This window comes from Echinops telfairi, unplaced genomic scaffold (genome assembly GCF_000313985.2).
Source record: "Echinops telfairi isolate 266 unplaced genomic scaffold, ASM31398v2 ScPeMD7_3533;HRSCAF=4204_0, whole genome shotgun sequence".
In the NCBI taxonomy this organism is placed as follows: Eukaryota; Metazoa; Chordata; class Mammalia; order Afrosoricida; family Tenrecidae; genus Echinops; species Echinops telfairi.
Window position 1 is genome coordinate 17,426,231 of NW_022107431.1, and position 14,350 is coordinate 17,440,580.

The window sequence follows — 14,350 nt, forward strand, 5'->3', positions numbered from 1 at the left end:
GGGCCTTGAGATTCGATTTTGCTGCAAGAAAGTAGAACAAACTCATTTGTTCTGAAGTGAGTGGCGTGAATGCTACCAAACCAAGCCCCACCCCACCCCACCACCGGGGAGCTGATTCTAACTCACAGCGACCCTATAGGACAGGGCAGAACCGCCCCGTGGGTTTCCGGAAGCAGGAAGCCTCTTCTTGCTCCTGGTGAGTCTCATGAATGCTGAAAATAGTTCTGACTGTTAAATGCACTTTTTGTCCCAAGGCATCTCACAATTTCCTAAGTGTCTAGAGACCTTGACCTTCGAGTCCCCCTCCCTGCCCCTCCCCCCAGGATCTCTGTGTCATGCTCTCACTGCCTGCACCATTTCCCAGCAACATGGTGTGAGGTAGGGACTGCACCTGCCTCACACACAGCTACCTGCAAAGCACAGGGAGATTCAGCTGGCACGGAAAAAAACACGATCTGTTTTCCAGATACACGTTTATTTGGGGTTCAAAGGGGGGGGAAAGTATATAAAACCCCATCGTGGAAAATGGTCCCCTTCAGTTCACACGCTTGGACCCTTCAGTGGCCTCAAACAAACACTGTAAAGAGCAAGCAGCAGAAGGTAAACCTGGCGGGAGGAGGAAATACAGGCGTCCTTTCAAGGCCGGCGTAGGTCCTTTGGCTGAACACTTCGCTCTGTAACACAGAACTCCTCCTGAACCAGGGGTACCGCCTTGGCCCATGTCTCCACTCCTCCAGTGCCGCGTGCCAGGCACTGCTTAGCTCCCCATCTTCTGCGGCGAAAGGCAAAGAGTCGTTGGGGTTTTCAGGAGCCTGGAAAAGAGAAACCAGTCTTTCAGTGGCTGGAGAATAATGTGCGCCTCTGGGGCTAAGCGGCTGATAACGGCAGCGCTTCCAGGTGGAGCCCAAAGGAGCATTCAAGAGGAGGAAAGTGGTTCTTTCGACAAGACGGTGATCAATGGAATTCCGTGACTTAAGGACCGAGGAGACCCAGGTACCACCCACTGGTGACCAAGAGTTGCCCTGCGTCCTGAGCATGGCCTTCTGAGCACCCTGAGAGATTCGCACGGGCAGAAAGTCCACGGCTTCCAAAGCTGGGGTCCAGAGACTCAACAGGAAGCCGTGGAGTGCCCACTGCAGGGTTTCCGATGAAGAGTTTCATTTCGGTGGATGTTGCATTAGGTTCTGAAAGGGGCAAGGCCTGAAAAGTGCATTTTGCACTCAAGAGGGCTACTAACTCAGGCAGTGCTACTCACCAGGAGGTTGGCAGTTCAAATCTACCCAGACACTTTGGTAGTAAGATCTAGTGATCTGCTTACAGCAGGCCCCCCGCCATTGCAGACCCCAGGGGGGCAGTTCTATTGGCACACATTTGGTGCTCATAAGTCAGCATCGACTCCAACACACTGGCTTGGGTTGTTTTTGTTTTAAGAGGGGAGTGGCCCTGGACACAACCTATGATCCTTAAAATGTTTTACTGCTTCCTCTCCAAATTAAGAAACTTTGCGACGGCCGGATCTCACCGTGTTTTAGAAGGAGAAGTGAAAACCCAGCGCCAAACAAACAGCGCACCGAAGGCCCAGCCATGTACGTTCGCCAGCCCCGGGGTCTGAGCGAGACCTGTCCCTCAGGGTCTTTTAAGTCGATCATGTGGATGAGCGGAGAACAAATGCATACTGGATCTTACTCCGACATTAGGGCGGTGTCAGAAACCCACAGGAGAACTTCTCCCAGTCTGCTGGGGAGCCTGGTAGTTACACGGTGGGCTAACCTCAAAATCAGCAGTTTGAAACCACCCGCCAGCTCCTTGGGAGGAAGACAAAGCTTTCTACTCCCACAAAGAGCTACGGTCTTAGAAACTCACAGGGGTAGTTCTACCCTGTCCTAGAAGGTCACTGTGAATTGGCAACAGCTCGGTGGCGGTGAGACACTTCATCCTGGCTATAGTACAGAAGTTTTTATTTTTATCAATTTTTAGTACAGAAGTTTTTAATTGCCAGAGGGGTGCTGAGCACTATTTCTTTTTCTGAAAAGGAAGCAGGCAGTAAGCCAAATACGTTTGGGAAGCTATGCTTCAGGGGAAGAATTGGCTGGAGGCTTTTCACTGATTAAAAGGCCCCTTGAGCAGCAAGTTCAGGAGCTCGTGGTGAAGGGGGCAAGGCCAGTTGTTTCCAAGGGAGGGCAAATGTATGTCCCATTAAAGGGCAAGCAGGTGTTGCCTATGGGCTGCTGGGCTGCTAACAGGAAGGTTGGCAGTTCAAACCCACCAGCCAACCTCAGAAAGGCAAGGTTATCCTGCTCCTGTAGATTTACAGCCTCAAAAGCCCTATGGAGCATCCCTATGCCTGGGACCCAACCCCAGGGCTTGGGGGAGGGGTTGGGGTTAGGAGTCGCTTGTAAGTTAGACATCTGTAACCCAGGATCTGCCTGGAAAGGGTGTGTGTGTGTGTGTGTGTGTTATATGAGGGGGCTGCTAAAAAAAATTGTGGAAAATTCCCATCATTTTTCAATTCCCTTTTCCCATGGACCTTTTGAAGGCCTTTCATCTGCACAGAAACCGGGAAGAATTGACGTGTTGGGCCAGGAGTTCAAACTCGGCTGCACCTGAGGGAGCGGTGCACCCCCAGATTGGGGAGGGGTCATGATTGGCTTTAAAATTGACGAGACCATGATAATAGTGGGGGGAGGGGTGGGGACCAGCCACAGCAGACGTTGTCTAGCGTCTGGCCTGAGTTGAGGAACACAGACACGGACAGAAAAAGACCGTACTGTCGAAGCGAAGGAGGGAGGTGTGCATGGTGCGGCTGGCCACTTCGGTGGCCCCGGGTCTGAGACTCAAACGTGGATGAGAGGGGGTGCACTGGGCTCACTGCACTGGAGGCTACTCTTGGAGCAACACCCTGGCAGAAGACCAGGGGATCAGCCCTGTTCTCTTGTATCTTGTGGGGTGCAGGTCTGGGGCTCCACATTTTAAGAGCATTTGTAGGGCTGGTGGACTGAGGAGAGCCCGGCTGTGATAAAAGGAAACTTGCTGTAGTGAGAAGGATGGGGGGAAATGATTCAGTCGTTTGCTAGTTGTTGTTGTTGTGTGTGTGTGTGTGTGTGTGTGTGTGTGTATACAACCTGCTCAGATGATCATCTAGCTGAAAAGTAACTTTCAGTGTCCGTGGGGAAATGCGGTCAGAAGGATAACGTCTCTCTACAAGGATTACGGAGCGCATTTGTTTAGTGCTGGATCCAGCCTGCTGGGGCCCCTGCCTGGAAACAGGATGCCAAGCGGGCACCGAATGGTGAGGACACAGAACGAGCGGAGTGAGGCAACCCACACTCCTGTCCAGTGGACTCCCACGTTTACGACTGTTGGACATCGTGGAGCCCTGGTGGTATAGTGGTTACACAGTTGAGCTGCGATCCTCAAGGTCAGCAGTTCGAAACCACCAGCTGCTCCTTGGGAGAAAGACCGGTTTTCTGCTCCGGTACGCAGTTACAGTCTTGGAAGCTCGCAGGGGCAGGTCTACCCAGTCCAGTAAGGTGGCTGGGGGTCTGCGTTGGCTCAGTGAGTCTGGTTTTGGCTTGGTTAGATAACCGTGACAAGTGCTGCCCTAAAGGAGTCCTGGTGGTCTCGTGGATTACGTACTGGGCCATAATGCGAAGGCCAGCAGTTCAAAGCCACCAGCCACTCCACTGCAGAAAGAGGTTTGGAAAGCCACAGAGGCAGCTCTGCCCTGGCTTATTGAGCTGGAACTGACTCGACAGGAGGGGTTTTCTACAGGCAGCACAGGGAAGGCGTGAGCTGGGCCTGCACTCTGTCTGCGTGCTCGCAATCAAAACACACAACGAGACGGCCACCCCTTCGAGCCGTCCCTGCGTAAGTCGGATCCTGTCCTACATGGGGCTTCACAGGACAGAACCAAGTCAGGCGTGTCTGGATCTTCCGGGACCCTGGCCAGGTGTACTGTGCTCATTCGGACTCAGTCAAGGCTCAGATATATAAGTTTGCATGAGAATCCCAAAAGAGAAGGGGGGGTGAGGACCCAAACCCCACCTCCCCATTCCTCACCCCCAATCCAGTTGTCTATGAACAAAAGACTGGCCGATAATGTTGCAGGATTGGTTTCTTCGTGACAAACGAGCTTTCTAATCAGTTCGATTTGGTGACATCCAATAGAACGAATGACTCACACCCTGTTAGAACAATAGGGATTGCACAACGGTGGGGAGCGAGAGAGCTTGAATTCTGGCGATTTCTTGGCTTCTCAAGTTCCTAGGGCGGCTCCGGTTTCCTCAAGGGCGAGAGGGAGGAAGCGGAAGGAAAGTGCACCATCCGCCAGCCACGCAGCGCAGTGGATTCCAGCCGGCATGTTCCTTTGCAGCCATGGCAGTGGCCCATCTGCTGTCCTCCACCGGAAACTTCCCTTTCCCGTGCCCAGCGCCTGCCTGGCCAGCTGTGGGCCAAGCCTTCACGTGTTGGCCTGCTGCATCTCCGAGCTCGGGCCCTCTCTGCGAGGGAGGAATGGCCTGGAGGCTCGGGAAGCAGGAGAGAATGCCTGCAGGACCCGCGATGGAGGGGTCATCGGGCAGGAATGCTGCCTTTGTACGGCAGCCGCCTTATCTGGAGACACGGAATCTGTTTGCTATTGTTCAAGAGGGGTCAAATGGTGGGTTCTGAACCAACGCCCGCCAAGCCTGGACAAGGGAATGAGAATACCATTTGACTCAATTTCAGATCGTCCAGTTACGCTTTGACCAAAAAGAATTCCTACTAAGTCCTAGCTTTTCAGACCAGATCATGATCCTTTGTGACTTAGTAGGGGGGTGGGGTGGGTGGGTGGGAGATAACTTCATTAATTCCCAAATACCAGTCTGATCCTACAGCTTGGATTGGTTTTGGGAGTGAGTCAATGCCCGTTTAGGCCTGGGATGGATATTCAAAGGGCAGCTTTTGGTTTGGGGTGAAAAGGACGAAAGGAAGCGGAGAGGAGATGGCCTGGCTTGGGTTCTGGCTTCTGGACCACTCAGCCAGGTGGGGTGAGCAAGCTGCTGGCCTCCCCACGCTGGGATGCTCACAGATCCAGAATAAGAGGGACGCTCAAAGCCCCGTGTGTTGGGGTTACCCCTCCCCATCAAGCGACTCACCCTGGGGCCACAGGACAGGCCCTGACCCTCTGACAATTTTTTTGTTTTTGTTGCTGTTGAAAATATACACCAAGACAACATCTTCTCGGGACCTAACCTCTAGACATTGGCAGAGCCTTCTGGGATAAGGCCTGTCTCCAAAGACTGACTGATGAGGCAGGTGCCCAGCACAGCACCTGGAGCTGCAGGGGCACGAGCCATGCCTTCGTCCCCATTCCTGGCCTTGTGAACATGAACATCTGGAGTAACACAGGATTTCACAGTCTGCCTTAAAGATAAGGATGCATCCCGCGGCACTGTCTGAGCTACTCGGAGAGCTAACAGAAATTGACCCAAAAGCTGGAAAAGTACTATTCACGAGAGCGGAGAGGGCTGTATGCATCTCTTATAGAGCAAAGTGACAGACGGGAGACATGTGGTGAATAGGTTCATCAGCAAAGGGGATGTGGCAGTTACAGAATCTGTTGTCAATTCGAGACTTAAGAGTGAAGGGGTGGAGTTTACCTGTCGATCAGGTCGCAGCTTGATGACCTCATTTGGAGGCGCGAAGGAGATAAATAGCTCGCTGGAGAAGGCACACTTGCTCACTCCCTGGGAGACATTTCTGATGAGAAGCCACATGAAGCTACCCTGATGCGGCCAGAGCCCTGGGAGCTGGAGCAGCCACATGGAGAGACCCCTGCCAGCGCTGAGATGCTTACACCACCACTGGATACACAAGACTTCCCACCCACTGTCCTGTGATCTTCCTGCATTCAGTGTCATTGCATGTGTTTCATGAGTCTGAAGAGGACTTTATAGATTGGTATCAGACGCATGGGCTAATATTGGACTTATGGGCTTAATCTGGACTGGGCTGAGATGCTTTCTTTGGATTTGTTTCTCTAGTCTACCCGGACTAACACTAGGGACAACGTCTGGCTTCAGAGGTGTGAGGTGGCTCTCTTCCCCGGCACCGTCACACATATGCTGAGGGACCAAAATAACACTGTGTCATAGCTCGAGGTGATGGGCTTGTGTGTGAAGTTTGTCTCCCTCACCTCCATTTCTAGAGCTTTCTTTCTGAGCGATGAAGAGGATATAAAAATGGGGTGAAAATGAATACCGGCCCAACTGCTCAGCAGGAGGCCCATCAGCTCATACAAACACCACCAACTCCCCCCACACCAAACAACTCTACATCCCGAATCCATGGCACGCCCCACGTGTGTTCCTGACCTTTCTCCCCACAGCAGTGGGTGTTTAGTGTTTGAGTAAGACTCCTACAAACTAAGTGCATGTACACACTCACACACTCACACACACACACACACACATATGCACGCCAATGGCTGGCTTGGAGCAGGCTGTTCGGATCATGCTTGCCTGGCAGGCCCTGATGTGCTGGCCCCAGGCACAAGAAACAGGAGTGAGTGGGTTTGGGAAGGCAAGGGGGTGTTGGGTGGGGGGAGACGCTGTATCCTGCGACCTGGGGGAGGAGATGGGTGATGTAAGGATAGGAAGCAGCTCTGAGCCATTGCAAATTGAGGTGGGGTGTCTGTAGGGAAGAGAATGGGGAGCCAAGTCAGAAGGAACAGGTGCGGCTGCGGTACTGGGTGAGGACCCAGGGGTCCCAGCTGTGGGACGAGCCAGGCTGAGCCCGTTTCTTGAATGGTGAGGGCCAGGAGCACTCCTGCTTCCCCTGCGCCTCCTCCCCCGTCCCCCACCTCCCCAGGTCAGAGCCCTATGAGACAATCTACCTGCTGTGCCCCAGTCCAGAGCTGGCTATCTCATGACTAACTGCACCGGGAGACAGGAGGCAGCTGCCCCTAATACCCTGCCCGCAGCTGGACCCAGTCCAGAGAAAGGACAGCCAGCTGGCCAGCTAGACAGTCTGGAATCCGGAAGGACACAGCCCGACTCCCATGAGGGCCAGGCCAATGCAGGCAGTTGCACTGATCACCTACTGTGCGTCCCCGGCCCCCCCCACCCCACGCCCCCCCCCCGCAGGTGGGGCGTCCACGCTAGGTCAGCCTTGCAATACACATTAGAAACACAAACGAGGATTTGAACGGAAACCAAACAAACTGAAAGCCCACCTAACACGAGGTCCTCGGGAGGCTGCGCTTAGAACAAGCCTTGAACCTGCTCGGTCTCTGTGTCCAGGTCAATGTCGTAAAAGCAGGGTCTTGTGGGTAGTCCTGGCATGGTGCTCATCTGGAGGGGAAAGCAAGGGTTAAACATCAGCAGATGTCACCAACAGACCCGTACAAAGAATTAGAAATGTTCAAGACTCAAAGCCACAGAGCCGCTGGTGTCTGTCTCCCTTCGAGGCAGTTCTATTCCGTCACACGGGTTCCGAAGTGATTTGATGGGGCCCATGCCCCTGTGGTAACCACAGCTACAGTTCCCGGATGACTCCCTACCTGCCTTACCCGTGTTCTCTCCGCAACCCTGTGGGCTGGGTCTCCAGGTTAATTCCATTTTACAAGGCAGGCACAGGAGATTGAAGAGTTAAATAATGCGCGGACTTAGGAAGCTGTGCGTTCCTGGGAAGGCGGGGTTTCTCAACCTGCCGCACCCCCACTTGGTGGCACGCAGGGGGCAGCCAGTGGGCTTAGTACGGGTGCTGAGCAGCCCCCCCCCCCCAGCAGCCTGTCCTTCACTCCATGGATGAGGGCATGGGGCACAGAGAGGTCCAGGCTGCTATGCTCAGTCACACAGCAGGGCAGTGGTGGAACCGGGACTAAAGCCAGTGGCAGGCCTCAGAGTCCACCCGTGGTGTCTGCACTGTGACCACTGGTACCAGGAAGTCCTGCGACCTCGCAGGCTGCCGGCCCGGCCCCGTTGGCACCATCCTCAGAGCCTGGAAAGCACTGGTCCAGGAAGTGGGAAGCAAGGCTCCCAGAGGGTCTGCTCTTTCCCCACCTCAGCATCTCTTGCTCGGTCTGCACCCGGTGCTCCTAAGGCCACACGCAGCCCTTGGGAGCAAAGAAGCCTGCATTTGGCTTAGCTGGGCACTTCCCTCCGCGGGCTCCACGAGATGCAACACCTCTGCGTGCCCCACACAGCCAGCTGGGGGCCATTACATCTTTAATGTGCCCACGAGTGGGGCAGCCTGCATCTCACGGTGCCCAGCCAGGGTTTGCCTCTCCCAGGAAAGATGGCCTAGCAGAAAGGATCGGAGCAAAGACCTAACCACAGAAGCCCGTTCTCCCATCATCTGCCTTCCTGCTTCCTCCGCCCCCTTCTCTGTGGGGCTGAGACACCTGCTGCTGGGCCGTTCTGTGGGCCTCCAGTACCAGCTCCAGCAGCACTGGACGCCCATCAGAAATTCAGAATCTCACACTCAGGTCTCATTGGGAAACCCTGCTTTAACCCAGGTTGCCTGCAAGAGCCGCCTGTCCATCTCACCTCTGGAGGGGGCAGGGAAAGAGGAAAAGCTGCTTTTCCCTGGAAAGAAAGAGAGAGAGATGCCCACCCGCAGGCTCCATTTGCCACCTACTTCCTTGCCCTGCCCATGAGTCAGGAGGAGCTGGGCGGTTTGTTCTGTGTGGCTGACTCCCACAACCCAGTGCTGTGTGGCAGCCAGGCTGTGCTCACTGCACACAAGCCCTTTCGGTGGGCACCCAAGGTTACCCAGGCACCCTAGCTGCAACTCAAAGGCTAAGTCCTCTCCAAGGGGCCTTGGCAGTCAGGAGTCCATACAGGACAGGAGGGACGGAAATCAGGCAGCCAGGGACAGAGTCCTCCATACGCCAGGTAAGCACTGGCAAACTTGTGCTTATTTACGCATCTGTAGTGAACAGTTTCACTTTTTTTTTGGGGGGGGGGGGATATAAAAACAACAACAACAAAACTCACGTGAAGGTGTTCGCTAAAGAGCAGTCAGTAAGCACAAGTAAAACTGTGCTTACCTTGCACACTGAGGACTCTGTCCCTGCCACAGAGGCTTCGATTCTATGCAAGGGAGCTGTGGGGGGAGGGGGGTGGGGTCCAGAGAAGCAGATGCTGGCCACACCTGGAAATCGGACTCTTTGAAGTGGTGAAACACACACTTCATACCAACCAGCGTGCAAGCACCCGGCAGCTTGTGCAGGCCTCCTTCTTGGGTAACCTGACACTGCAGAGCGCCTCCGGGACCTCCTCTGGCTTTGTCAGGTGCCTGCCACGGAGGCCTCCGGCTACGTTACCCAAGGAGCCATGAAGTTGTACCCACCTGTCATGCTGAATGAATGGATTCTTCCACCAAGGCAACACCCCCCCCACCCCCCCACCCCCCGGATATTGTCCTTTCTGACCCTAATTTTGCTTTCAATCCATCTTCCAAATCTTTCCTGATTACAGGTTAATGTTCTTTATGAAAAAGGATGAGTTCCATTCAGAGCCTTTGTGAACACATGCATTAAAGGCCAAGGATGAGAAAACATGCACGTTCTAGGCCTCCGCAGAAAAATGATTACAAGATCTTATTTTTTAAAAGCCTCTCTGATTTCATAAAGGAATGGCATCCATTTTATGTTGCACGGAAATCTCACTGCAATTCCCTTTGTGGGTTGTAGAAGGATGGCTTTTTCTGATTTCACGTTTAACCTGCTGCTTCCTCCCACTGAACAAATATCCAGCTCGACGCTGGTTCAGGGAAGCAGTAGCCCTGTTGCTTTCTTCAGCTCGCGAGGAAAACCAGCTGGTGCAACCACGACCCAAACCCATGGTGTCCCAATCATGGACGCCGAGTACAGAACTGGGACAGTTCTACCAACTTTTGCCGTCTGACGCGGATGAAATATCCAATGGTGATGTATTGATAACCAGGGGTCATTAGAAGCAAAGAAGGACCAGGAGTTGGAAAATATGGCCTTGATTGATGGCGACAGAAAGGACACAGGAGAGACGTAACAAAACAAAACAAAACCAAAAAACCCCCCAAAAACCTGTGCTTTAGATTTGGACATCTTAAAAATGAAGTTTTGGCCTGATTGGCTAATCTAAACTTCTCCCATTCCAGGTAAGAATCTGCTGCTTTGCTTGTTCCCTAGCTAGAAATCTGTGGTGTGGGGGCTCAGGACTGTGGGGACGCTTATGTGGGGGGACAATGGCTTGTACTCGAAGCCTTTGGGGCTGCTTCACGGATCTTAAAGAGACCTTCTGTGGCAGTCACATTATCTCATGTCCACTTGAGGGCATTAAGAGTGGGGGGGTGGAGTCTGGCCTGTCCATCAGGCCACAGCCTGTCACAGCCAGCCACTTTCTCTTTCTCCCCGGAGGCAGGCTACACACTCTCTGCTTCCTCTTTCTGTTGATGAACCACTTCAAGCCACACTGTTGGCAGCCAGAACCCTGGAGTTCCACCACCATTGGATTTACAAGATGTTCCACCCACCGGCCTGTAATCTTCCTGCATTCTGCATCATTGCATGTGGCTGTGTGGGTCTGAAGAGGGATCTATGGATTAGTATCGGACTTGTGGGCTAATCTTGGACATATGGACTTGATCTGGGCTGGGACATTTTCTTAATATACAATTACTCTTTGATATAAGGTTCTTTCTAATACATATGAGTCTCTCTGGATTTGTATCTCTAGTCAACCCTGTCTAACACACCTCCCTAATAAATGTATGTTAAGGTTTGCCACATTGAAATGTTCCTGACATCTGGTACAAATAAAGCCTTGTCAGTTCAAGAGTCTAAAAGGAATGGAAACATGGCCGCCTTGCTGTAGATGTGAGATGCCACGTGGGGGAACGATGCGTGGCCACCCCACAGTGAACGGTTGGCTAATTTGTAGAATCTGCGAGATTCTACAGAGATCGTACAGAATTGTACTCTTAATACCCAAGCTAAGGAGGTTTTGTGTTGTTTCCACTTTGGGGTTTTTCTTTCTTTTAATCTAAAGGCAAATGTGCCCAGGACTTCAAAAACGCAAACAGGGAAATCTTGGCTGAAGCCAGCGTGGCGTCTGGGGATTCAGACTTGGGTGGTCAGCATGTCCTCATCCAGTCACCCTCCACTTTCCTCTTTCTAACTTGTCTGGAAGATTCCTGTTGCACACATCTAAGTGAAAGTAACAGCAAATGACGCAAGAGATCACAGTAGAATTCTGTGAGACCAGTGACCCATTCATTGGAAATGCCATTTTCAGCAACATGACATGGATGGCAACTATACACGTGGCCTTCTCCAGATGGAACGTGAGATGGACTAAATCTGCAGAGAGAGATGATAGGAAAGCTCAGTAGCACCCATCAGAACAAGGCCAGGGGCTGAGTGTGGAATAGACCATCAATTGCTTGTGTGCATATTCAAGTTGAAGCTGAAGAAAATCGAAACAGGTCCACAAGGGTCAAAATATAACCCTGAGTACAGTCTATCCCAAGAATGGCTTTCACACACTAAATACAAATTACCCAAGAGCAGAGAGGCTGTGGGATAGCATCAAGAACATCATACAGTAAGAGAGCAGAAGATCATTGGATACTTGGCATGCCTCAAGCTGAAAGAACCGAGAAACCAAACCAAACCCAAACAAACAGTCCCCCCAAATCCCAAGCCTCGAGTTGCAGCACTGGAAGATCCCACATGGACAAAATATTGCACAATGCAGAAAACATAACAGAGGATGGAAGGGGTACACAGTTCCTGGACCAAAAAGAGTTGGTCAGCAATTAACCCTTTCAGGAGCTAGCATGTGATCAAGAACCTGTGGCATCGAAGGACCAAGCCAGTCATTGAAGGAAGACGCCAATGTCACACTGATGACACTGGCGAAACCAAGGCTCCAGAAATCAACAGAACACCAACTGCGATGTTACAGCAAACGTTGCAACACCACGAGACTCACGCATGCATGCCGAGAAAGCAACGCGGCCGAGACTCACGCATGCATGCCGAGAAAGCAACGCGGCCGACAGACTGGAAGAGATCCATATTGGTGCCCTTTTCAGAGAAAGGTGACCCAAAGGAATGCAGAATTTACTGGGCAATATTAGGAACACGCGGGATACAAAAAGACTCCACCAGCTCCACTCCCCCAAATATAGATGTTAGACCTAGGACACTGCTTGCAACTAATGGTGAATGATTGTCAAGTTACCTCCCTGAAGACTCCAGCCTTCCAGAGCAAGCAGACACCATTGTTTCTCCCAAATAGGCAGGGCTCACTCACTGCTGGTAGGGACAGTGGATGGCTTCCCCTGAAAGCTTAGGCTAAATCAAGTCTCCAGCTCAAGGGCCGTCAAGAATCTAGGATCCGCCCATCTTGTCACATGTGTACCCTTAATCCCTCCTCTTCCTATTGGGCACTTACCCCTAGATCTTCCCCTTCTCATCACTGTATTACCTATAGCACAACCCTTTCCTGTGATGTATGTCCTCACCTGTAATTAGGGGGATTGGACACCCCCCAAAAGATATATAAGCCTTGGTTAGTAATAAACTCGACCCGAGTCGCTCCTGCAATTCCCACCTTCCACATCCTCACGTGGGCCACCAGGCGTGGCTGAGGTGAGCATGCTACCATGAAATGTGTCTGACTCCATTATTTCAATCTCTCTTCATCTCATTTATTTGCTGAAGACAACTTTAAAAATGGTTGCATCAGAACACCGACAGTGGACAGGCAGAAATTCAAGCTGGACCCAGAAGATAACGTGGAAAAGGAATAGCATTGCTGATGGATGGCAGATGGATCTTGGCTGAAACCAGAGAATACTGGCAAGAGGTCTACGTGAGTGTGGAAAAGCTCTGCCCTCAGGAAGAGGTCTGGACATGTCCCTGATTGAAACTGAGGCACCAGGTCTTTAGCCTGGTCTTGAACCAGCTCCTGATTGGCTTGGTCAGAGGGTCCTGAGCCAGTCTTCTGTGCACTTCTCTGCTATAGTGCTCATCTTCCAATCATGGGGTCCCTCTCCTACTTCTGTAGTCCCGCTGCAACTGTGAGGGACTGATCTGCTGCCAATCACGGCTTTGCAACAGTTCCTTTGCTTTCCAAATCCTGTTTGAGTGGCTGCAGTTCTATGAATCCACGGACACTATCATGACCTCAGATTGGTGGCTTCCCTCATCCAGATGATTGATATTTGACTTGGCCCGTTTAAGACTTAGTAAATTGGTCTCTATAAGATACATTTGAATTTACAAAGACTTCTTTCCCCCTAAAATGCCCAATAGGATCGATTTGCAAATTAAAGATAAGGACTCTAATTTAGTAATTAATGTGCGAGCACTTGTGCGCACACACAAGTGTCAAACTCACTGCCATTGAGTCAATTCCGATTCACAGTGACCCTAAAGGACAGGGTAAGCATGGCCCTGTGGGTTTCCAAGACTGTAACTCTTCATGGGAGCAGAAAGCCTCGTCTTTCTCCCATGGAGCAGCTGGTGGTTTCAAACTGCTGACCGTGTGGTTAGAAGCCCAGCGTGTAACCACTATGCCACCTACCATTAATTTATTATAAAATTGTGTAAACGCACCGAGCCTGACATTTGTGGCAAAAGGGAACTCAGAAATGAATCTGGTCTATGACCGGCGTGATTCTTCTACAGGAAAACGAAGGGCTGGTGAGTCGATTTGTTTGTTTGTCTTGGAACTGTTTCATTTTTCTGGTTCTACGAGCACTTTAGCAGCCAGCCTCCCTCCCTGTGCTTCCTACCGTGGCCATCAAACTCAACAGCCAAGGCCAACAGCGTGTGTGTTAGCTGGGAGAGCTCTGATGGAGGTCAGGTATTGTTTGAGAGAGAAAATACCTCCGAATAGACTGGAAACCAGTACTGCTCTGGGCAGAGCTTCAATGGGTCAGAGATGAAAAGGAGGGCGTTCTGCAGCCAGGACAGGGGCCACCACGGTGTGCAGGAGCACCGGCTAGCCGCCTCCTCCCCAGCTGCTCCCCTCTCCCAGACGTCTAGCAGTGCCGTCCAGGCCTCTCTGGGCCACGTGATGGACAGGTGGCACCAGATCTGAGCCAACAAAGCAGCGGAATGACACGCTTCTGAAACGCAGCGTGAACTACGGATGCTTTGGTTTCTGAGATGCTGCACGTCTGTAAACGAACTGGGATGTTCCTTAGGCACGGCTTCCACGCCAATGGACCTCCGGAGTCAGCGGAGAGATCGTGGAGGGGATGAGACGGGAAGACGGGCAGGTGTGTGAGCGATGGACATGGTCATGCACTGAGAAGACCCCGAGTCCTCATCGGGGGAGCCGCCCGGAGCCCTTTGTGATCTCATTTAGAATTT

The 14,350-nt window shown here is 52.1% G+C and overlaps 1 protein-coding gene across 2 annotated transcripts in view; it reads right to left on the reverse strand.

Annotated features, from left to right (window-relative positions):
- Window positions 1–458: 458 nt before the first annotated feature.
- Window positions 459–14,350, reverse strand: part of MTHFD1L (methylenetetrahydrofolate dehydrogenase (NADP+ dependent) 1 like) — a 169,730-nt gene continuing 155,838 nt past the window's right edge. For both annotated transcript variants that reach the window (XM_045294645.1, XM_030886872.2), the window contains 2 exons: window positions 7,214–7,331; window positions 459–812 (listed from right to left, as the gene is read on the reverse strand). In XM_045294645.1, coding sequence (XP_045150580.1) covers window positions 7,242–7,331 — 90 coding nt within the window. In that variant the 3' untranslated portion in view covers window positions 459–812; window positions 7,214–7,241. The remainder of the gene's footprint in view (window positions 813–7,213; window positions 7,332–14,350) is intronic.